The 25,943-nt window shown below is 43.8% G+C and overlaps 1 protein-coding gene across 6 annotated transcripts in view; it reads right to left on the reverse strand.

The window, feature by feature from the left end:
• Nucleotides 1–10,201: 10,201 nt before the first annotated feature.
• Nucleotides 10,202–25,943, reverse strand: part of LRRC3B (leucine rich repeat containing 3B) — a 94,298-nt gene continuing 78,556 nt past the window's right edge. For all 6 annotated transcript variants that reach the window (XM_069572834.1, XM_069572835.1, XM_069572836.1 and 3 more), the window contains one exon: nt 10,202–11,467. In XM_069572834.1, coding sequence (XP_069428935.1) covers nt 10,526–11,305 — 780 coding nt within the window. In that variant the 5' untranslated portion in view covers nt 11,306–11,467 and the 3' untranslated portion in view covers nt 10,202–10,525. The remainder of the gene's footprint in view (nt 11,468–25,943) is intronic.

The following is a 25,943-nucleotide window of genomic DNA, read 5'->3' on the forward strand; positions in this document are numbered from 1 at the left end:
TATCAACCGTAGTTCTGAGTGGTGGGGCTTGGACTACTTTATACTTTTTCCTTCATGTTCTTTAAAGTACTCCCATTTTCTGCATGATTCTGTCTTCTCAGATGTTAAAACACAAGTTATTTTTACTTTGCAAGCAAAATAAATCCTGTGCTCTTTTTGCCACACTACAAGGCAAATTAAAACACGCGGTTAATTGGGCCTCTCTGCACTTGATGCCTTCACAGTACCTGCATTTGGGCACAATTAACTGTTTTCTAATGGGCTTCCTGCTGTCTCTGGCTTTTGAGTGTCTTGCCCGTAGAAGTCTTTGAGCTAACTGGAGCCAGCTGTGTGCACCATCAACCAAACGTAAGTCAGTTGGGGTGACAGTGTCTGTATTGCTCTGTGAAAGGTGGGAGTCATTGGGTATACTGCTGGACGAAGTGATCATTGAAGTTGTAAACTGAGCCAATTGTTGGAAACTGTGTGAAAACTGCTGGAAAGGAATTGATAAAAAACTTTCAATTTTTTATGAGTTTTTAAAATGTTAATCAATTTTTGAAATTGAAGTACAGTTGACTTACAGCGTTGTGTTAATTACTTCTGGACAGGAGAGTGATTCAGTTATACACGTATATTTGTTGTTGTTCAGTCGCCACGTCCTGTCTGACTCTTTGCAACCCCATGGACTGCGGCACGCCAGGCTACCCCTTCATGATCGCTGCCTTGTCGTGGGGAAGTGGCTTGAGTAACTCAATGAAGCCGTGAGCCACGCCATGCAGAGCCACGCAAGACGGACGAGTAACAGTGGAGAGTTCTGACAAAACGTGATCCACTGGAGGAGCGAATGGCAAACCACTCCAGCATACTTGCCATGAGAACCCCATAAACTTAATATAAAAAGGCAAAATGATGCATGCATATACACTCTTTTACAAACTGTTCTTTTTCATTAGGTTTTATCATAGGATATTGACTACAGTTCCCTGTGCTATGTATATAGTAGGACCTTGTCGTTTATCCAAAGAACTTTCCACTTTTGAACCACTGCTCTTAAGGACAAATATTTTAATAGTTGGGATTTTTAGCTCTGGGGAAACTTTCTACTGAAACTGGTACAGGAGGTGTAGTAGGAATTCAGATGTGATTAGATAGGGGACACACAGATCATTGTATAATTTTCCCAATTAAACTGTTTTTATTACCTATGGCCATTTTCTCCTTTAAAAATTGTCTTTGCTTTCTGGAAAGGAAGCCAGCACAAGAATCACATAGTCACTCTGTCTCTTGCTCTTGTAATTTTACATGGAAGTCCTCATTTCTTAGAGCTATTATACTTACTTTCCAGCCCTGAGGCATCTCAAGAGGACAGAAATAGATTTATTTCACCAACAAAATTCTCCCTGCAAACCAGGAGCAAAACAGGAAGATCCAGATATGCAATGGCATTCAGTGATTGATTGCATTTCCTGAAATTTCTCATAACTGATTCTCTAGAAAATCTCCCAAAATTGTTAACTCTAGAAAGTAAGGGTTAACATGATGTATTAGTTTGTTAGGGCTGCCATAACAACATACCACAGACTGGATGACTTAACAGAAATGTGTTTTCTCACAGTTATGCATGTCCAAGATGAAGATGTCAGCGGGTCAGTTTCTCCAGAAGTTTTGGCTGCAGACTGCGCCTTCTCTCTGCACGCTCACTGGTCTTTGTTTACACGAGCGTCCTGGCTCTCCGTGTGTGCTGATCTCTTCTTATAAGGACAACCCTCAGACTGGATGAGGGCCCATTGTAAAGACCTCGTTTCAACTTAATTATCTCTTTAAAGGTCTGTCTCCAAATGCAGTTGCATTCAGGGGATCTCCTGGTGGTCCAGTGGTTAGGACTCCGCTGCTCCCATTGCCAGGGCCCCAGTTCAGCCCCTGAGCAGAGAGCTAAGGTCCTGAGAGCCAAGGAGCACAGCCAAAGGAGCCAGGAAACAAAAACGAAAACCCCCAGTGTCGCTTCATCTGAGAAGCCACAGCCACCACACTGGCGGTCAGGACTTAAACATACAACAGTAGAAGGGGACGCCACTCAGCTGATAACACTCGGTATCAGCTGGAAAGAGCAGAGGGAAAAAGCAGCAAAGTACCAAAATATTACCCGTCCTAAAATGTCATCAACAATGACAGTATGATCCGCCAACTTTGAGCAGAAGTGAACATGGACTTCTTTTCAAAAACTCCCCAAAGCCAAGTGTTATCTTGAAACAGATCATTGCCCTTCTTCTTGCAAAGATGGGGGATGGATGGAATGGAAATTTGGGGTTAGTGGATGCAAGCTATTATATAGACAATGGCTAAACAACAAGGTCTTACTGTAGAGCACAGGGAACGACATTCAATATCCCATGATAAGCCATAATGGAAAAGAAAATTTTAAAAAAGAATGTGTGTATGCATATATATATATATATATACATGTGTGTATCTATCTATCTATCTATATCTGAATCACTTTGCAGTACAGCAGTGACTGACACATTATAAATCAACTGCGCTTCAATTTTAAAAAAAGGACTGAGTCTCCAACAATCTATACATTTCGTCCAAGGGAAGTGTGTCAGGCAGCACATAAACACTGATGTCTTCCCTGTTTAATTACGTCAAGAGTTAGAGGGGTCTTAAGGAGATTCTTAAAATAAAAACGTGCAAATAGTAAATGAAACCAGTCAGAATAACTGACAACCTACATGTAACAGCAGGTCAAAATAAAGGAAATTAAACTGCAGCTAGACGGATTATAAGATCATACATAGTCACTAAATTAGAAGCAGGGATATTTTTCTCCTGATTCCCTGGCAAGGAGGCCAAAGAACTTTATTTTAGGCTGATATGACGCTCACTCTGCAGGAGGGGAGAGCGGTTCCCTCTTTGTGGCAGCAAAGTCTTGCTAAGCACAAACTCTGAGGACCCAGGGTGGGTCCCACTTGCCAGTGAGTGAGGGGCCTGGTGTGTCCCCACCAAATCCCCAAAGTCCTTGCTTACAGGCGACTCACAGGTGGCAGCTCCCTGGCACCCCCAACCTTCTGCGTAAGTGCCAAGTGTGCTGCGGAAGCCAGAGAAACCCCCCTGGTGAATGTCTGCAGAAGCTGCCAGGGGAATCCGCCCGGTGTGGATGGCGCTGGTGGGACTCACAGGGACATGACTCCACAATGCAGCATCTTGAGCCCCACCCTCAGCATCACCCCAGCAGGAACTGGGGAACCAGGCGTCATCATCATTCCCAGGACTGAGAGCTACACACACATCTCTCCTGCCAGGAGCAGGGTTTACTTTCTGTGTCCACGGGATGCCAGGGCTGGGCACAGAGAGATGGGTGCACAAAGGGGTTGAATTGATGCAGTGCCCAGGCACAGGCTCTGCTAACTGGCTGAATGAAAAAGCTTGCTTCTTTCCCTTTGAACTTCATTTCTCCCTTGTGCCTAAGAAAAAATATCTTGCCCTATTCTACTCCATTTATTCTCATGAGCTTTAAGGTGCAACTTCACAGAATGAAAGGGTACAGGATAAATAAGCACGTGGCTTTGCAAGTGGAGAGACCTGGGCTCTGCTAAGGTACATCAGCTGAGTGAGCCTGGGTCACGCTGAGCCTCGGTCTCCTCGTCGGTATCAGAGGAACAATGATGATACCTTCTCGGCACAGCTGTCGGGAGAAGAAAGGTGCGAACAAAGCCGCTTCCTATGCCAAGTACATGATAACTGTAGTGAGGGAAAGGTGAAATTAATTGATGGAAGGGTCTTCTACTTTATATAAGTTTCTTTGTCTGGGACTTGTACACAGGGATTCCTCGGCCTATGTTTCAATATGAAGATGAAAGTTCTCGTCAATGTCAGTTTCAGTTAGTCCTGTGTGTCCCCCCAAAGCTTCGCTTCCAGGCAGCACTTTCCTGAGATTTTCTTCATGCGTCATTCTCTTCTTGTCACTGCAGCTTGCTCCCCAGAGAGCCAGAGAATCAGGACGACTGTCAGTGAGGATGAAAGACTCTGAGGTCAGACTAACATCTTTCCTGTATCTTTCCTCCAGAAGAAATGGGGACAACCCTAAGGAAGCTGGATCTGTATAAACTGGCACCATTCTCCTCCCTATGAGCTACTTTATTTTTTTATCTTACATGAGCAGAGTTGATTTATAGTATACTTGGTTATAGTTGGTTCAGTATGGTTGGGTGGCTCAGTGTTAAAGGATCCACCTGCAATGCTGGAGGCTTGCAGGACATGAAGATTCGATTCCTGGGTTGGGAAGATCCCCTGGAGAAGGAAATGGCAACCCACTCCAGTGTTCTTGCCTGGGAGATCCCATGGACAGAGGAGTCTGGTGGGCTACAGTCCATGGGGTCACAACAGAGTCAGGCACGACTTAGGGACTAAACAGCAACATGGTTGGTTTACAGCTGTTGTGTTAGTTTCAACTACAGCAAAGTGAATCAGTTACACCTATGCATCCACCATTAATCTTCAGATTCTTTCCCATATGGGTTATCACAGACCTCTGAGTAGAGTCCCCCGTGCTATGCAGCAAGTCCGTGTTGGTTATCTATGAGCCATTTTCCACGGAGGAGGAAATGGCAACCCACTCCAGTATTCTTGCCTGGAAAAAGTCCCATGGACAGAAGAGCCTGGCTGGTTACAGTCCACGGGGTTGAAAAGAGTTGGACACGAGCGACGAAGCACAAGCCACTTTATTTACATCTATTCAACAAGCTCAATAGCTGGCTTGTTCTTCTTTAGACCAACAACCAGACTTTAGATTGCCTTTCATTTTGCAAACACTCCTCTGAGAGAAAAACAATAAATGAAATGTAAAAAGAAATAGATTTTTGGTCTCAACCCCAGAGAAACCCACGATGTATTCATTTCAGGCTTAGTTTTCAAGGTTATATCTGGAAACTTCTCATCAGTTGAAAGCTCATATGGCCACAGGCAAATAAAGCAAATGAGCCGATTCTTTTTTGAAAATAGTGAGCAAAGTGCAGATCTGTCAGCCAGAGAAAGAGCACAGTTCAGAAACTTGATCGACTCAGTTGCCATTAGTGACAAGTGTAAATGATTTTCAGTGAACTTGGGGACAGTCTTGAAAATACATCTAATCATTTCCCCGGAAAACCCAAAGCTGTGCTCTCTCTAGACCAAATGACAGACAGATTTTGTTTTCATTATTCCCATGATCTTGTTTCCTGGTGCTTTGGGGACCCAGCTCCCCATGTTACCCCAGTGTGCACATAGATACACACACACACACTTCTTAAGTGATTCACACCAGCTTCTGGTCCTTTTCAAGCTGGAGAAGTTAGAGTTATGAAGATAGACCTCCCTTCACTGTCACTCACCCATGAAACCTATGAAACACAGGGCTCTACGTGGCCCCCTGAGGACCCTGTGAGGTCTTCTGTCTGCAAGATCATAATTGCCCTGGTTGCAAGGAGAAGGTCTCGGACCTTGAGGAGTGCCCCCTGCTGGGCCCGTGACCCACTAATTCATTTGGTGCATTTGGGACCATCTATGTAATGAATTTGGGCCAATGTGAGATATAGAACTCAAGCCTCCCTTTTCCCTAAACTCTGATTCATTTGCTGGAATTCAGCAAAGGGTCGGGGAAGGCCTTTGCAAATGTGCAGTAAATGAGTTTGCCTCTAGGTCACTTTGGGTCTGGCTCAGCCAGTTTGATCCATCAGTGGTGCCACTTTGGGATGCCAGGCTGACAAGAGCTCTGAAAACAGACCGGTGTGTGTGGGTGTGTGTTAGCTGCTCAGTTGTGTCTGACTCTTGGCGACCCTGTGGACTGGAGCCGGCCAGGCTCCTCCGTCCATGGAACTCTCCAGGCAAGAACACTGGAGTGGGTTCCCAGAGCAGAACATCCTCTAGAGGTGCTCGCCTGCCTCTCGCCTGCAGGGTGGTCCTTGACCACGCTGTTTTTGTGCTGCCCCTCAAAGCAACAAGTACCGATCACCTCTCCTGACACAGGAAGGTGCATTGACATCAGTGTCTCCATCTCTCCACCGGGAAGCCAGGTCACACACGGCATAGAGCCCATTCATGAAAGGGAAATGAGCCCCCTTGTCACATGTTGAGCGGACAAGAAGCCTTTTTGAATCATAGGTATTCTTGATGACAACTCTGCGGCAATGCAGGAAAGTGCCTTCTGAATCCCGAGAGAAACTTATGGAGAGCCACGGATGCTCTCACGGGGGGGTAATGTTTATGTTGCTCTGTTTCTTTGAAAACGGGGGCCAGTTTATCAGGACAGTTCATTGGTGTTCTACTAGGGACACAGATGGTTATGTGGAGAGGCAAGTGTGAGTCCCCAAGCCTGCAAAGATTTCAACACCTGACAATCAGTTGGTGAGCTCAGCTCTCGGACATTTCCATTCCTGCCATTCTATGAGTTCACGTATCTCTAGTAACCTGAACATTTAATTAAGCAGAATTTTCCACTTGCCAGCTGTGCCAGACAAATGAGAGGACTCACTGTGTGAGTCAGTAAGAAAACCTACCCCAGACTGCCTTCCGCTAGAGGCTGTCAGAGCAAAAATTACTGTGGGCAATCAGAGAAGGACATAAAAAAGAACAAAGTGTCCCTAGCATGCTTTGTATATCAGAGCCTTACAATTTGCCGACGTGTGCCCGGAAGTTAAATCTCCCATTACATAACTTTCTATCCCTTTCTTGAAAATGTTCCAGCCGCACTGGCATGTTTTATGATTTGCCTTGCTTCAGAGATAAGCACTTCGCAAACAATTAAAGTTCTCAGGTGTTTTTCTCATCGAAAAGGTTGTGGTTAGGGAGGGGTAAATTAGGAGACTGGGGTTGACCTGTATAACACTACTAGGTATAAAACAGATAACTAATGAGAACCTACTGTGTAGCACCGGGAACTCAACTCAGTATTCTCGAATGACCCACATGGGTACAGAATTTGAGAAATACCGGATGCTTATATATGTATAACGGAGTCTGCTGTACACCCGGAACTGACACAGCACAGTCCATCGGCTATACTCCTGTATGAAATAAGAATTAAAGAACTAAATGAATAAAGGCGGAGGTTAGACGAGTGATGCTAAACGAGGTGCTGAGCAAAGAAGCTGTTTAGGTAGAACATTCAGAAGGGAAGGTGGCATGTGCCTCAGATAATCCCAAACTGTACAGCCCTAAAATAGGTCACTCTCCATACACGTAAACGTGTGTGAGGGTTCAGAAATTATGGAGTTTGCTGGGCTCAACCCTGAGTGTGCACTGGGGGCCTTTTCCTGTACAGCCAGCTGTGAGCTTCAGGCAGCTCTTTCCACTCCCTGGCATCACGCCCTGTCGGGCCGGTGGCTCAAACATCCCTATAAGCTGATGGGAAGGGTATTTCTTTTCCATTCTGGCCCCAAAGGAGCCAGGTAGCCTGTTATTGTTTGAAAAAAATAGAATTAATTTTTTCCTCCAATGGCTTATATCCTCCAATCCATGACAATTTTAAAATGTGATTTTTTTTTAAGCACTTGCACTTTCAATGTTTACTAGAAATGTACAGGCAGGGAACGGGATTAACCTAGGATGCTCTCTTAATTCCCTGTACGTGGAGAATTACACACTAAAATGTGAGGATCAAACTTGGCCACATCTGGATGAGACCAAGACTGCACGTCAAAATCTGCAGACATTTTGCCTGGACAGGTGCTTTCACTAGACTAATGTAATTGATCAGAAGGAAAATAGGCTCCTATTTATAAGAACCTAATGATTAAATTATATCAATTCTTTACAACACTAATGTTAATTCTTTATATTCTTTTATAATTGATGCTTTCAAACTGTGGTGCTGGAGGAGACTCTTGAGAGTCCTTTGGACTTCAAGGAGATCAAACTAATCCATCCTAAAGGAAATCAACCCTGAATATTCATTGGAAGGACTGATGCTGAGGTGAAGAGCCAACTCATTGGAAAAGACCCTCGTGCCAGAAAGATTGAAGGCAAAAGGAGAAGGGAATGACAGAGGATGCGATTGTTAGATAGCATCATTGACTCAATGGACATGAATTTGAGTAAACCCTGAGAGACAATGGAGGACAGAGGAGCCTGGCGAGCTGCATTTTATGGGGTTGCAAAGAGTCGGACACGACTCAGCGGCTGAACATCATCAACAGGAACAATTACAGAAAAGATTATCTGGAAAAAGCAACCTGAAATGGATTACGTGACTTGTGAAAGCTTCTCTAAAATGAATGTAACTCACACACACAAATAAATACAATGAACTAATCGAATATTTTTAAAGGTGATCTAGCAATGATCTTATTCTTCAGGGGAAGAAAGTGTATTCAGTTAGGCATCTTTCTATGGTAATACTTACAGAGATATATTATAAGGTTGTCCTCCAGGGGGTGTTAAGTCTTCAGCAATGCTCCAGGGCTGCTGAAAGGCATTTGAATCCAGTTAGCACAAACAGGCAATCAGGCTTCCTTCCCTCTGGGATGCAGGCGTTCTAGGACCCATACCCTGAATTTCACATCTCAGGAACTATACGAACAGGACAGGCCCCATAGGGCTTTCCATGGGCAGAGATGTGATTCTTGAAGGCCCCCAAATGCTCTCATATGAGTTGGAGGAGGCCATGTAAGTCAAAACGGCAAAGGATCCCTCCTTCCTAGTTAAACCCGCAAAGGGCTATTTTTGCTGTTCTTTCTTAATTAAACCATCGCCTGGGAGTCTGCAAACCTCTAGGCCTCAGGAGCCAGCAACTTGAAGCAGTCAAGTCCACGACTGCAAAGCCTACAGCAGGACGGCTGTGAGGTCCACAGGTGACCGGGTGTCAACATCTGCAAGAGTGACAAGCTCTAGGATCTTAAGTAAGCTCCCGCAACTCTGATTCCTCTTTCACAAAAGACTACATCATAGGGCTATGGGAGGATTAACCAAGACAACCCAGAGGAAGTGTCTGGTGTGCAGGAAGTGTCCCATAAGCACTATTAGTTGCTTTTACTCCAGAGTCTGGGTCCAGTCCTCAGCTGGTCTCTCTCCTCCCCCTACGCAGACCCCTTCATCCCACCCACCCCTCTACACGCTTATCCCCACGTTCCCTCTGCTTCCTCACCCGCCTCACCATCTGATGCGATCTCACCCGGGTCTCTGATGTTTAACTGCAGCTGAAACCGAAGAGACACAATTTCCTCCTCCAAGAACCAGACAAGGTTTCTCCTATCTCTGAACAATATCAGGGACAACGTCTTGATGCTGAGATGTATGTCTGTCAAATGTATGGAACTGGATGCTTAACACGGGTGTGTTTTTTTAACATGTGAGTTGTACCTCTATCAACCAACCCAGTCAGAACATAATGAGAAGACCTCAGTCTCTGGGGACAGGGAAACTTGGTTCAAGTTCTGAAACTTTCCCCTTGGCAGGACACTAGGCCTCTTTCACACTCAGCTTCCTCCCTGTAGATGGGGTGGCTGTCACTTTCTCCTCTAGGAGTGAGGGTTTAGAGGTCTAGTGTACATTCATGCTGAGTTGCTAAGTCGTGTCCAACTCTTTGCAACCCCATGGACTGTAGCCCGCCAGGCTCCTCTGTCCATGGGATTCTCCAGCAAGAGTACTGGAGTGGGTCGCCATGCCCTCCTCCGGGGGTTCTTCCCCACCCAGGGATCGATCCTGCATCTCTTATATTACGGATGGATTCTTTACCACTAAGCCGCCGGGGAAGCCCTAGAGCATAGTAATAGTAGGCAAATGCCTTGCACCGGGCTTGCAAGCTGATGTGTGCGTGACTACTAGGACCTTCGTTTTTGGCACAGGCATTTCTATGGTGGTCAGAGACCTCTGTTTACCACAAGGTAATCTTGAGGACAGAATATGTGGGGTCTTTTTCTTTCCCATGTGTCTAGCAGAGAGTAGACATGCTGTGTTTAGCTAAACACACTGACTTTTAGGTTCCAAACATTTAGAAGCATCAGAACTTAAGGCTCTGTAGGATGTGACACTACCTCTTATCACCCGGGTTTGCTAAGCCTTACTCTTTTGAAGTCTGACAGACACTTTACTTGGTTGATAAGTCAGCTACGGCTCCCCAGTGTACAGGAGAACTTAATAACATGTCTCTCATTGGGATCGCTCTTTGGGTTCACACGGGTTGTCTGTTTTTCTCTCTAAAGCAATGGAATGACTGTAGAGTTTTCTGGACCAATAAGTCACTCTGTTTTTCATGATTCAAAGTTAGGCTTTTATTTGGTTTCAAATTAAAAAAATAAATTTCATTATTAAATAGTGAGATGGATCTAACTGAGGTTCAGAGAAGTAGCCGACTCGGGAATATACCGCCAGGGGTACAATTCAGGGGTGGATTGCCTAAACGAAAATGAGTTGTTAGGTTGTCACGTTTGTTCAAAGTTCAACAGTGGCATAATTCAAAGGAGACTGAGATACAAAGTTTCAAATGTTTACAATGGATGAGAGAAGTAAATCAGCTTATTCTACCACAATCCCAAACGGATTTCCTTTTCGATGCCAGGCAGCTCGGACGCTACACCACGGTGCTAATGTCGTCGGGTTCGTCAGCTTTCTTTTGCCTGCTCGGCAGGGACTTCAAGTATTCGAGGTGTCTCCGCGCATCCTCCTGGTTCTGCCTCACGTAATACACTACGTAAGAGATCACCATGGTGAACCAGCCAAACATGGTGACCAGCATGGCGTAGTCAGTTGTTTTTTTAGGGAGGTTACAAAGGTCGGCGTCATTGGCAGCATTGAGGAACGGCCTCCCAGCATGTTCGTCCAGCACGGAGGTCTTGCAGATCACACTGTGGGCTGTCTCGTGATTGGACACCATGCTCCGCAGGACTTGCTGGAGCGTACAGTCACAGTGCCAGGGGTTGTTGGCAATTCTGGCCCTGGCCTTCAGGTTATTGAAGGCGTTTTTGTGCACGCTCTGAATCCGGTTGTCAGACAAGTCCAGAGTCTGCAGAGTTTCAGCGACTCCCTTGAAGGCGTGCTCGTCGATAAACTCAATGCCGTTTTTGGACAGGTTGAGAACTCTTAGTTGATGGAGGTCCTTAAAAATCTCATTGGGGATGGATGTGATCTGATTGGAGTCCAGGTACAAGAGGACCGTTTCAGGAGGAAGATCTCTAGGTATTTCCTTGAGATTCGCATTGCTACAGGTGACATTTAAACCCCCAGAGGAAGAACAGAGACAGCCCTTGGGACACATACTGGCGGAATGAAAGCACAGTATCATGAGAACAAAACTTTGGAGGAGGAGACACATGGAGAGGGAGCGAGTTAACCACAGGTCCACCAGATTCATGCTGGAATGTCAGCATAATCACAAGCCCAAGCCTCATCTACTCCACAAGCACGTGTGCTCACGGTCCAGCCCTGTCCACACAGTTGGTCTCCTTCCGGCGTGGTCCAAAGGCCTGCTACTCACACACGCATCTCTTCATCGTGCTGGTCCTTGCGTGGGCACCTAAGGGGAAGAAAGCAGACGTAATGAGCTCTTTTGCAAATGGGGAGGGGGGTGCATCGCAATGAAACAGGCATCTGGCATTTTATGTGGGCGGGCACACTGGTTACGCAGGCAATTTCCATCAGCACCATTGGGAGTTTTCTGTAATCGGAGTCTCTGCTCAAATCGCAGGTGCTGGGGGAGCGGAAGGTCAACAAACGATGACATTTCCAAGTGACGACGCCTTGTTGTTCCTGGTGCGGAATCTGAGCAAACGGCCCAGATTCCTCTCCTCTCCACTGGCCTGCGCCACACCCTGCACCCTTCCTAAAGTCAACAGCAACCAGACGGAGTCAGCCTTCTCCCTCCTCCTGCAAGAGGCATCCATGCGAATGAACCTTTCCCATGAGCGGCAACGAGAACTCACCCTGATATTTTACAGTTGATGACTGTAGATAACAACGACTTTCATGGTTTTTGAACGGTTGTCCAATTTTGAGTATTTTCCCTAAAAAAACCCCTTACTTGAATTATGAATGGGGTGAATGGGTACATCCCAACCTTCCCAGCGCAGTGTTTCCAGGGACGTCCAGCCTGGAATCTCCAAAGGAGCTGCCTCCCTTGGGACCTCTGGGGACTACATCGCACCCGGAAGGATGTCCTTATCTGAATTTCCAAAAGATTCTCTTTGTTTTCTAAACAGTGTAGCTCCTCTCCAATAGATCTTTGAATATGACACACAGCTCTAAGTCTTTTTTTTTTTTTTAGTATAAAAAAGACTTTTACGAAATACTAGCCTCTTACATGTAAGTCAAATCATTAAGCTTATACAGTGCTTTATGAAGTTATGTCAGTGAAGCTGGGGGTCGGGGGTGGGGAATGACATAATTAGCAGCCAAAGAAATGCAACTGTAAAATGAGCTATGAATGTTTTTCTTCTATCAATATAATTTTTAAAAATACCATCTGTATGCTTATAAGAACAGAATAATACGGCATCCTCATAAACACATATTTTGAGAATATGTTTTGGAAAGAAATTTGGCAATATCTATTGAGAACATTAAATTTTATATATATACACATATATATGTATATATGTATGTGTATATATATATATCTTTTTTGACATTGTAATTTTCTTTCAAGTAATCTATTCTAGAGAAATGTTCTAAAATAAAACAAAAATGTAATGCTCCCCCAGAACAGAAATACTAGCCGCAAAGTCTTCCTCAATACCCTATTCTTTTCTTTCCAACTGTGTGTGTGTGTGTGTGTAAAATCATTTATATACATGAAATCATATTTATGTGCTTTGTCCCTCAGTCGCGTCTGACTCTTGGCGATGCTATGGACTATAGCCCACCAGGCTGCTCTGTCCGTGAGACTTTCCCGGCAAGAATACTGGAATGGGTTGCCATTTCCTTCTCCAGGGGATCTTCTTGACCCAGGGATTGAACCCATGTCTCCTGTGTCTCCTGCACTAGCAGGCAGATTCTTCACTGCTGAGCTACTGGGGAAGCATTATATATATAATATATGTTATATATATATATATATATATATATGTACATATCCCCTAGAGAAGGGAATTCTGGCCTAGGGAATACTGTGGACTGTATAGTCCATGGGGTTGCAAAGAGTCAGACACGACTGAGTGCCTTTCACCTTTCACTCACACACACACACACACACACACATATCTTTTATATATACTTATATAAAATATATGTATATATCTTTATATATATATACATATATCTTTTATATCTATCTATCTATCTATATATTTCCTGTTGAGCTGTTGTTGGAAAAAGGCCTAAGAAATTGCAAAGCTTTAGTGATATGAGCAAGATTATGAACTTACCCCAAAATAGAGATGTGAATATAAGTTTACACTTGAAACCGCTCACTCATGTGAAGAGGACAGGCATTCTCACAGACTAGGGAAGTGGCTCTCAGACGGACTCTGGGCCTTGCCCACGGTCACAGAGCTCATAAGTGGTACAGACGGCAATCAAGCCAAAGCGTTTGTTCTGACTGGTGAATCTCACAATTCTCACTACCCCTACAGCTTTTTCCCGATTCCATCTGCTCCATGGGGACAAACAAAGTCCAGGGACTGCTGCGGCTTCCGATGCTGATATAACTCAGTGCCACACAGAGGACCCCATGAGCCCCAGGGAGGGGGCTCCCTGCCCTGGGAACCCGTGCTTGACTTCAGAGGATTCTCTCTCAGGATCTAAGGAACCAGGAAAAGGTTCATCCCTCTGACAGCCAAGAGCAACAAAAGACTCTGCAAACTTGTCTTTTCTAAAGATCCCAGATGGATAAATAGAGAGGGAAATGACTCCAAATGTTACCAAACTCACAGAAAAGATTAATGTGAGCTGAAAACATAACGAACTGGGTTGTTCATCACGGAAAAAAATCAGATTAGCAACAGCAGAATGAAATGAATGTGCTTTTGGAATCTCGAGTCCCTCAAATGCCAGAGAGGCTGCAGCTGAACCCCGAGGCTGACTAAGCCACCCGTCAACAGCTCGTTTCATCTGCAGCGTAGGCTCACCTCCCTCCCATGTTTCCCTCCTGCAAACCTTCATCGTGGGGCATTTGGGGACTGCAGTCATTGCCTAGATGGGGGAGAAAAGACAGAAAAGGAAGGTCCAGGAGGCTACATCAGAGAAGAAGGAGGGTGGCGGAGGACAGGCACAGGTTGCTGGGCGGAGGACAGGAGATGGACAAACGAGTGTGAATAGAGAAATCAGAGGTTCCTGTCATCAAGCGACTTCCACCAATTGAGTATGTGCCACCTCCACCCATCTAAATCCTGGGAACCGGTGCAAAGCCTCCTCTGGAGGACACTCACGTCTCTCCAGAGACCGACTCCATCTGGACTCTAATTCAGACTATGGGCCTCCCAGGTGGCTCAGTGGTAAAGAGCCCGCCCCCCAAGGCAGGAGACTCGGGTTTGATGCCCGGGTCGGGAAGATCTCCAGGAGAAGGAAACGCAACCTGCTCCAATATTCTTGCCTGGGCTACAGTCCATGTGGCTGCAAAAGAGTCAGACATGGCTTTGGTGACTAACCAACAGCAACAGGTTCAACTCTAAGCCCTGTGAGGGCAGGGACTTGTTTCTGCTTCATGTAGAAATAACAGCAAACAATTATGAGGCAAACGCAGTGCCCTGAGTTTGCATTTCAGCTTTCATCCTTACGATCATTGTGCCCGTGGGCAAGTCATTAACCTCTCTACACCTCACTCTGCTTCTCCTCATACAGAGATTATAAAAAGCATCTGATGACAATGTTGACATGAGAATTGTATTAGATAATCCATGCCAAGCATTTAGTACAATGCATAGTAGGTACCAAGTGCTCAACACTTGTTAGCTATAGTTATTATTCTTATTCCAGAAGCATTTCCAACCCCTAGCGTAGTGCTACATAAACATCTATCTTCTTATGAATGAATCAATGAAATATTCAGCAATCTAGCCGTGCTTTTTCTTCCCTACGGTAATTATTTTCATCATTTTGACACATAAACATTGGCTGGTCAAATGGCTGTTGGTTTTACATGTCAAAACAGTAGTAGCCTCTGGAAAAATCACAAGTGTAGACTCCTCCTTGAAGAATAGAACTTTTTCTCAGCACACATCTCCAGGCTTTGTTTCTCCAGAATGGCCAGTCCAGTGGTCACGGTCACAGACAAGAGATGGTTAGGACGCATCTTCTCAACATCAGAGCACAGTTTGTCTTGAGATGAAATCCTTCATGCCCTAAATGGTCCACCCATTCATACACAGGATGAAATGCCTGTTGGGAGTATAAATCCTGCATATTCCTTGCACTCAAAGAGGCTGGACTCAAAACTATTTCATTTTCTCTCTGTGATTCACAAAAAGGGAATGGAACCTTCTGGGGCTGGCTACATCGCTATTGCTGCATCAGCCTCCAGAGCCGTCACCCTCACACAGGACTTTGAAGTGACAAAAGGCGCAGCATGTAGAGGCGCCCAAAGACATCGCATCAAGGTTACCTCCAGCGGGGAGGACGGAAGAACTGTCTCTCCGCTCTGTCGCGCTGACTGACTGTTTTCCGAAGGGATTATCAGCTTGGCATCGCCTGCAAGTACTGGTTAGATGAAAGGCGATTCCCAGGAAGGGAAGCTGCGGGGAGACGTGTCTCTCAGAGTAAAAACCAGGCCTTCTGCAGACACCAGTGCTCCTACAGCAGAGGGCAGAGCTAAGGAGGCACCTAAATGCCCTCTTGTTCTGACCCCGTCAGGTCTAACCACAAACCCAGAGTAACAAACAAGCCACCCTTCTGCGGGGTGGGGGGCTGGTGGGGGGAAGCCTCCTTGCTAACTTCAGAAAGAGTGAGTGGGACATAAAGGAGCGCCAGGGTCACCTTGGTGCGGTGAGAGGGGCGCAGGAGCTCTCCGCCTGCCCTCTCGAGGAGGAAAGCGACCCAGCAAGGGGACAGCCCCAGTAAAACAGCATCCCTTCTGCCTCCTAAATTCCCCCTCGCATCCCTCCACTCGGTACTTCTGCCCCACCCTCGCGCCCTCATTCCCTTCCAGTACATCTGGGGCCACGAGGAAGCCGCAGGGTCTCTGGCTGTGCTGGCAGGTCTGAGCTGCGCCCCCACAGAGGGCTGTTTGGCCCCTAGACCCGAACCCCCATGTCCCTGTCACACAGGTTTCCTTTCTTCCCCTGTGGCCGCACCTCTCGGCTTGCAGAACTCCCCTGAGCAGGGGGCGAGCTTGTGCCCCTGCAGCGGAAGTGCAACCTGAACCACTGGGCACTCAGGGACATCCCCCATCACACAAGTGTCTGAGCTATAGTAATTAATGCTGGGATCGGGTGGCAATCCTCAAATACTGTTTCCAGAAAGAAAAAAAAAATGGACTTAGCAGCCTACTAAGTGAGAAGGCAGTTCTTTCAGTGGCTGATTAAAAACTCTGTCTTGCATGGAAGCAACCTGAATGTCCATCGACAGAGGAATAGATAAAGATGAGGGACACACACGAAATGGAATATTAGTGTTTTTAGCGCTTGCTGCTTCGTCATGTCAGCTCTCTGACCCCATGGACTGCAGCCCACCAGGCTCCTCTGTCCATGGGATTTTCCAGGCAAGGATACTGGAGTGGTTTACCATTTCCTTCTCCAAGGGATCTTCCCGACCCAGGGATTGAACCTGGGGCTTCTGCATTGCAGGGGGATTCTTCACTGCCTGAGCTACTGGGGAAGCCCCTACGATGGAGTATTACCCAGCCATCGAAAAGAATGAAATACTGCCACTTGGAGCATTAGGATGGACTTCAAGGCTGACACACTGAGGGAAGTGACGTCAGACAGAGAAGGAGGCATCCCTTATGTGTAGAATCTGAAAAGAAATGATACAAATGAACTTATCTACCAAACAGAAATAGACTCACAGACTTAGAGGACAAATTTACGGTTCCTGGGCAAAAGGGATAATTACGGAGTTTGGGATGGAAAGTACACTGTTGTGTTTAAGATGGATAACCGGCAAGGACCTACTGTATAGCCCAGGGAACTCTGCTCAATGTCATGTGGCCGGCTGGATGGGAGGGGAGTTTGGGGGAGAATGGATACATGTATATGTATAGCTGAGTCCCTTCACTGTTCACCTGGAGCTATCAGAATATTGTTAATTGGCTATACCCCAGTATGGCAGCCTGGATGGGAGGGGAGTTGGGGGAGAATGGATACAGGTATATATATGGCAGGGTCTCTTCACTGTTCACCTGGAGCTACCATAATATTGTTAATTGGCTATACCCCAATATAAAATAAAAATCTAAAAGAAAAAGAACCAGGGGACTGTATAACCTAGACACTACAAGTTTACTTTTGCTTTTCTTTAACTCTCTGAAACGCCCCAACTTAGACAAAAATACAGCTCTGCTTTGGTGTAACTTAATTATCTAAGTTTAAATACAGACTGTCAATTATTTGTGACCTTGGCCAAACCTTTCTGTGCATTGAAATTCTTTGTCTAAAATGCTGGCATAATAGGGGAATTCTCTGGTGGGCCAGTGGTTAGGAAATTACATACTGATTTCTTTATTTGCTCAAGTTTTCTGTCAACTAAGTTGCTGCTCAGTCTGATGTCCAATCACACGTCTGGTGTACATCATTATACACGTGGATGCTCTGCAAGTGGCTGGGCTTTTGTGCACTTCACTGTATGGTGCTGTATAGAATACATTAGTGCAGTATTTTTATTTCAAGCCCAGAATGTTAGGAAGCAAGTGAAAAAGCAATGCTGATGTAGCTGGTACTAGTGTACTTTACAAGGTACTGTCCTGTAAGATTGGAAATGCTTCTTTATTTTTTTGTATTTTTTAATGCATTATTTGTGCAAAAAAGGATTATAAGACCATTACAGAATAGTACTATATAGTTGATTGCATTAGCTGGGTATCTAGGCTAACTTTGATGGACTTACAAACAAATTGGACTTATGAACATACTCTTGGAAAGGAACTCATTGCAAGGGACTTACTGTATCTCCATTTCCTCTCCAGAGCACTTCCTTGCAGCTAATAAGAGGCTGTCTCTCTCAGGCTATAGTCCTCACTAAGGTCCCAAAACAAAACTTATCTGGAAACTTTCAGATCGTTGTTGTTGTTGTTGTTGTTGTTGTTTTCAGTCTGCACTAACAAATAAACAACACTTTGTTTTTTGAACTCTCTCTCTCTCTCTCTGGGTACTAAGTAAAGAAGAAAGATAAGATTATGTCTCCCCTGACATCTGTATTTATTATTCATCATGCTGCAAGGTTACAGGAAGGCTGAGTGGGAACCCATCTGTCTCAGTTTCTTTCTTCTTCTCTGTTAATATTATTTCCCACTAAGTGCCTAAGGTATTTACAACAGTGAGAGCTTTGCAAACTCTTAACACACAATCTACATAAATGTAGGCTCCCAAAGATACTCCAAGGTCCTGAGGCAACTTGAAAACTGCTTTTAGAAAGCATTATCCTTGCTGAATTCAGTTGCATTTCTGACTGGGATGGATGACTCTTACCACACACACACACACAAAAACCACACACAAAACAAACAAACAAACAAAAAAAAAACAACTTATCATAATCAATGACTTGGTGGGGAAAGTACAGGATTCAGATCTAAAATCAAGGAAATGAAAACACTGATTTAAATAGACACACATACCTCAGTGTTCACAGACACATTATTTACAATAGCCAAGATATGAAAACAGCCTAAATGTCCATTAACACTTGGATAAAAAATGGGTAAATAAATGTGGCATATGCATAGATGATGAAATACTATCAGCCATTAAAAAACAAAAAAATGAAATCTTGCCTTTTTCAACAACATAGATGGACCTGGAAGATATTATGCTTAGTGAAGTAAGTCAGAGAAAGACAAGCACTGTGTATTTTCACCCGTATGTGGAATCCGACATATGTAGAAACAAGCAAATGGGCACAGTAAAGCAGAAACAGTGTCAAGAAACAGAGGACAAACAGGCGGCTAACAGTGGGGAGAGGGCTGGGAAAAGAGGAAAATAGGGAAAGGGGATTAAGAGGTGACGAAGTGCCAAGTATTAAAAACACAAGATACAAGGAGGAGATGTACAGCCCAAGGAATACAGCCAATGTTCTATCACTTTAAATGGAATATAATCTATAAAAGCACAGAATCATTACAATGTATACCTGAAACTAACATAATACTGCAAACCAACTAACTGTAACTATGAGTTAACTAGACTTATTGCAGCAAAATTTTTTGCAATATATACAAATGCTGAATCAATGTTGTGCACTTGAAATTAATATGCCATTATATATAATTACATTGAATAAAAGATGTCAAAGAAATATTAAGTGAAGATGTACATATATGATCCCCTCAGCAATCAATGCAAAGAAATAGAGCAAAACAATAGAATGGAAAAGACTAGAGATCTCTTCAAGAAAATTAGAGATACCAAGGGAATATTTCATGCAAAGATGGGCTCAGTAAAGGAAATAAATGGTATGGACCTAACAGAAGCAGAAGATATTAAGAAGAGGTGGCAAGAAAACACAGAAGAACTGTACAAAAGAGAGCTTCACAATGTAGATAATCATGAGGGTGTGATCACTCAGACTCACCTAGAGCCGGACATCCTGGAATGTGAAGTCAGGTGGGCCTTAGAAAGCATCACTACGAACAAAGCTAGTGGAGGCGATGGAATTCCAGTTAAGCTATTTCAAATTCTAAAAGATGATGCTGTGAAAGTGCTGCACTCAATATGTCAGCAAATTTGGAAAACTCAGCAGTGGCCACAGGACTGGAAAAGGTCAGTTTTCATTCCAATCCCAAAGGAAGGTAATGCCAAAGAATGCTCAAACTACTGCACAACTGCACTCAACTCACACGCTAGTAAAGGAATGCTCAAAATTCTCTGAGCCAGGCTACAGCAATATGTGAACTATGAACTTCTAGATATTCAAACTGGTTTTAGAAAAGGCAGAGGAACCAGAGATCAAATTGCCAACATCTGCTGGACCATTGAAAAAGCAAGAGAGTTCCAAAAAAACATCTATTTCTGCTTTATTGACTAGGCCAAAGCCTTTGACTGTGTGGATCACAATGAACTGTGGAAAATTCTGAGAGAGATGGGAATACCAGACCACCTGACCTGCTTCTTGAGAAATCTGTATGCAGGTCAGGAAGCAACAGTTAGAACTGGACATGGAACAACAGACTGGTTCCAAATAGGAAAAGGAGTACATCAAGGCTGTATATTGTCACCCTGCTTATTTAACTTCTATGCAGAGTACATCATGAGAAACGCTGGGCTGGATGAAGCACAAGCTGGAATGAAGATTGCCGGGAGAAATATCAATCACCTCAGATATGCAGATGACACCACCCTTATGGCAGAAAGTGAAGAGGAACTAAAAAGCCTCTTGATGAAAGTGAAAGAGGAGAGTGAAAAAGTTGGCTTAAAGCTCTACATTCAGAAAACTAAGATCATGGCATCTGGTCCCATCACTTCATGGCAAATAGATGGGGAAACAGTGGCTGACTTTATCTTTCTGGGCTCCAAAATCACTGCGGATGGTGATTGCAGCCATGAAATTAAAAGATGCTTGCTCCTTGGAAGGAAAGTTATGACCAACCTAGATAGCATATTCAAAAGCAGAGACATTAGTTTGCCAACAAAGGTCCATCTAGTCAAGACTATGGTTTTTCCTGTGGTCATGTATGGATGTGAGAGTTGGACTGAAAGCTAAGCGCCAAAGAATTGATGCTTTTGAACTGTGGTGTTGGAGAAGACTCTTGAGAGTCCCTTGGACTGCAAGGAGATCCAACCAGTCCATCCTAAAGGAGATTAGTCTTGGGTGTTCACTGAAGAGACTGATGTTGAGGCTGAGACCCCAATACTTTGGCCACCTGATGCAGAGAGCTGACTCATTTGAAAAGACCTTAATGCTGGGAAAGATTGAGGGCAGGAGGAGAAGGGGATGACAGAAGATGAGATGGTTGGATGGTATCACTGACTCGATGGACATGGGTTTGGGTGGCCTCTGGGAGTTGGTGATGGGAGGCCTGGTGTGCTGTGGTTCATGGGGTTGCAAAGAATCGGACATGCCTGAGTGACTGAACTGAACTGATGTAAAACAAAAGAGAACAATTTACACACAAACATACACACACTTGTGTAATTAAAACATTATGGAAGAACATATAAAAAATGGATAATAGTCTTATCGTCAGAGTATGGTTCTAGAGCCACAGAGTATGGTGTGTAGAATTTTGACTTTTTATCTTATAATCTTCTCTACTATTACAATCTTTGCCATGAGCACAATCATAGTATTAACTAGGTAAGAAGAAAAGGGGTTGGTCTGAAGATACTGATTGGTAAGCTATTTTCTGTTAGGAGTTACTGAAAGTACAAAAGTATGCAAGATATGATGTTTCTTCTGACCAGCTGAGTCACCCTAAAAAGTCACTTAAACTTTCTGAGTCTTAGATAAGGGTACAGTACACCATAAGCCTGAGGTTAGATAAAACCAGGGTCAACTCTCATTTTGGGTACCAGCTGGGGGAGCTTGGGAAAACAAAGTGACTGTTTGGAGTCCAAGGTTTCTCAGCTATAAATAAGAATAATTCCGATTTCACAGGTTTCATGTATGGTTATAACTGTGCCCACTCTCATAGCAGATGCCTGACAAAATATTACAGACTCTGAACACACTTTCAAAGGCATCATAGTCAAGTTCAGATTTCCAAAGGGTTCTGTGGAATACCATCTGTGAGTTGCAGTCACGTAAGTCTGAGAAACACCCTCTTTGGGAGTTACAATGGTCATCAGCCTATTTAAGGTTCTGAGAAATTACAGCAAAGGAACCTATTAACTCAGAATTCTCCAAACATACTTGGTACCCCTGCCAAAGGCTTGTGGTGCCCTGTAATTTTTATAGCATAACACCCACAGAATATGATAATTTACAGTAAATTCAGATCTAACTAAAGAACATTTAATTATCTCTACCATTTCTCCTCTTACTTCATCCAAATATTCTGAAGTAATACGAGGTGACATGTTTTGCAAATGAGAATTCAATTTGCCACTTGATCCTTCTCAGGCCAAATAATATTACCATACAGAAATAATCACCATCAACTATTAATAACATTCATTGCAGGTAGTGATGAAAAAATGACTAATCAATAGCTAGCACAAAGGATTATTTTGTTTAATGAAAGACATATCTCAATTAAAATTTACATGCCCATAAATAAATTGCAACAAATGGGATATTACTATGTTTCCATTTTAGGCTCTCTGATTTCCTCATCCTGCCTCAGGCACCACTTTTATTTTTGAAAAAATCATTAATAACATGATCCTTAAGGGCTTTGAAACCTTGCGCATACATTCTCAGTTGCGTCCAACTCTGTGTGACCTCATGGACCACAGCCTGTCTGGCTCCTTTGTCCATGAGATTTAAGAGGTAAGGATACTGGAGTGGGTTGACATTTCCTTCTCCAAGAGAGCTTCCCAACGCAAGGATGGAACCTGCGTCTCCTGTGTCGGCAGGCAGGTTATTTACCACTCCTGTCAGCTGGGAAGCCCCTTGAAAACCTTAGAGAGTGGTAACTCAAAGAGAAGGCTTTGGAGTTGGCCATATCTAAGCCTCTAACTTTGACACTCAAGTGCTAAGTCACTTTAGTCGTGTCTGACTCTGTGTGACCCTATTGGCTGTAGCCTGCCAGGCTCCTCTGTCCATGGGATTCTCCAGGTAAGGATACTGGAGTGGCAAGTAGTTATTAAACATATACAGCTATAACTCTTATTAACCCATATCTCAACAGGATTAGATTTTAAGAACTGTGAATATGAGAAATAGAATATTTAGACTATGGTTTTAAGAAAATTGTTATAAATGGCACATTACATTTGCCTTCTCAAAATTTATATCCTCTTTCTCATGCAACTTATTGACACAAACTGACAAATTTATGCATATTTCCACTGGAAGCTGTAATTAACTTGGAACTTTTTAAATTAGGGAAACTGAATTTTCAGAGTAATTTCTTATCAAATTCTTGTAAAGTTCTGTTTTTATTATTTAAAATGAATAAATATGAACTCCTGGAAAAAAAAAAAAAAAGAAGTGGCCTTAGGGTTTGCTTTGATCGCAGATGAAGCAGAAGTTGTATTTTGCCTGTTCTAAGCCTCGGCCTTTTCAAGAGTCAGCATGTGCTCTTGCCTTTGCTCTTGGAATCTCCCCAGCCACTATGGCCAGCACGCTGGGTAGTGAGTGATCCCGTGAAGGGAAGGCCCACTGTCCCAGCCTAGACCCAGCCACACTCCTGACATGTGGGAAACCCAAACCAGAGCATCAGAGTCAACTGTCAGATCTGCAGGTTTTGGATTCATGGACTTATGAGTGAGCCCACATTAGACCAGAGGACCATTCAGGTCCTCATGAACTTGTATGCAATGCCACCAGGTTTGGGCACACCATTATCTCAAAAAAGCTAGCTGATACACAACTGCTATAGCTGATACAAATGTTTAAACTGAACATTTAACAGTTAAAAAAGTGAATATATTTATGTTAATTATCACAAGGCCCGACTGACATTTAACAGATTCATACTAACAGCTATTAGAAAAAAATGCTTCTTAAAGTTTAATAGAAACCTCATTCAAGAAGGTTGTAATGGCTCAATGCTGAAGGGCATCAGCAGTTACCTTATCAGTAGAATTCTATCTACTGACCGTGAGTGTCAATAATGTTCCAAACTGCTATGGCATCCCCCAAGTAGCTCAGGAAAGCCAATACATAGATGAAAGACACTCATTCAAGACCCAGATCAAATATGGATAATACACTTTAAATACTGGTTGTTCCCATATCCCTGGTGCCTACGGCTCAGTGCCCAGAGTGGGGTCAGAGCTCCGTCTGTGTAGCCAGGACCAGGGACTCGGGAGTCATACTGTGTCTGACACTGAGTCCCAGCTCCATCCATGACCTTGCCTTGCCTCAGTCTCCTCCTGTATAAACAAAGATCACAGAAGTAGCTATACTTCTCCTATTTGTGGGTGCGTGCAAAGTCGCTTCAGGTATGTCCAACTCTTTATGACCCCATGGACTGTAGTCTGCCAGGATCCACTGTCCATGGGATTCTTCAGGCAAGAATACTGGAGTGGGTTATCAGGCCCTTCTCCAGAGGATCTTCCCAACCCAGGGCTCAAACCCGGGTGTCCTGCAAAGGCAGGCAGATTTTTTTTTTTAACCACCAAGCCACCTGGGAAACCCTCTTCTATTTGTAGTGAGGATTAAAGGAGATCATTTAGGTGACGCACTTGAAACAGTTATGTGGCACTAAGTCAGTAAATGTTAGTTATTCTTGTTTGTTGAGCGATTTCTGCTTGACACCTACTCTTGGAGACAGGGCTTCAGAAGCCACCAGGCAAACACAGACAAACATCAAAGGGACAACTAAAATACAGGGAAAACCAAGTTGCTAGAGATTCAGTGAAGAATGTTTTTTTGAGTGTTCCTTGTACTACTTTTATTTTTGCAACTTTTTAAAAGTTCGAAATTATTTCCAAATGAGTTTTGAAAAACTTAAAATATATATATTTTAAGAGTGTCACATACAGATAAGAAACTCATACTGTATGTATACCATTGGCTGAATGTTTCACTTTATCAATAGTTACCCATGTTATCACATAATCTTTTAATCTATCATGTTTATTTTTTAAGATTTTTATTGTGGTGAAAGTCACACAATATAAAACATACTATTTTAACTGTATTGAACCGTACTGTTCACATAGCAATTCTCACCATTATCCATCTCCTGAATTTTTCACCTTCCTAAACTGAAACTCTGTCCTCATTACCTCATTAAACAGCAGGTCCCCACCCAGTCTCTGGAATCGACCAATGTACTTTCTGACTCTGAATGTGACTGTTCTAGTCACCTCATATAAGTGGAATCAAACAGTATTTGTCTGTACCTAAAGTACATTGGAATGCACTTCTAAGTTAACATAATCTATGTCCTGCACACAGACTGTGCCTTCTTTTTACCCCCAGTGCCATGCAGCAGGCTCTCATTGGTTATCTATTTTATACACAGGAGTATATATATGTCAACCCCAATCTCAGTGAAGAATTTAAAGGTCATGCCTTAGCAACTGTGGTGAAACAGAACTGGAATAAACAATATTTTGTTAATTCAGGCGCTGTGGCCAGCATGCAGTTACTCTGAGGTGCTCACCTGTTGTTTCGTCTGCAAAAGGTGTCCATCAAATGCAACCTGCTCTCCATTGCAGACATCTAAAGGTTGACCCCCGAGGGAAGGCTTTCTCCAACTTCATTTTGGCCACTCACCCACCAGCACGCCTGCCCAGACCTGTGACTCCACACAAAGTGTCACTGAGTAATCCAGGCTGATAACCGGAGGCTGACGTCTGGACCCTGATTTCACTTGCATTCAAATGATCCTTCCTTCTAGAATCTGACAATTTTTCCTTTCCAGAATGCCTGTGTGACAAACTGAGTAGAAATGCCACCCCTCCAACCTGCGAGGAGCAAACAAGCAGTGGATAAATTACCCTGAACCCTCATATAGTTTGCCTTCAATTTCAGGCCGATTCTTCATCCCACTAAGGACCCTAACATACACTGTCAAATTCCATTTTCTCGGTGACCACATGGGGATCAGGTAAGATCAAACTTTTCCTCACTGATTTTATCCTGTGATACATGCTTTTCAAAAAGCTATGTCCTCTACTGTACAGTATAGGGAACACTGCTCAATATGCTGTAATAACCTATATGGGAAAGGTATCTGAAAAAGAATGGATACATGTGTATGAATTGCTGAATCACTTTGCTGTGCGTCTGAAATTGACCCAGCATTGTAAGTGACACTACACTCCCATTTAAAACAGAATAAATAAATATGC

The sequence above is a fragment of the Ovis canadensis genome, chromosome 26 (genome assembly GCF_042477335.2).
Source record: "Ovis canadensis isolate MfBH-ARS-UI-01 breed Bighorn chromosome 26, ARS-UI_OviCan_v2, whole genome shotgun sequence".
Lineage (NCBI taxonomy): Eukaryota > Metazoa > Chordata > Mammalia > Artiodactyla > Bovidae > Ovis > Ovis canadensis.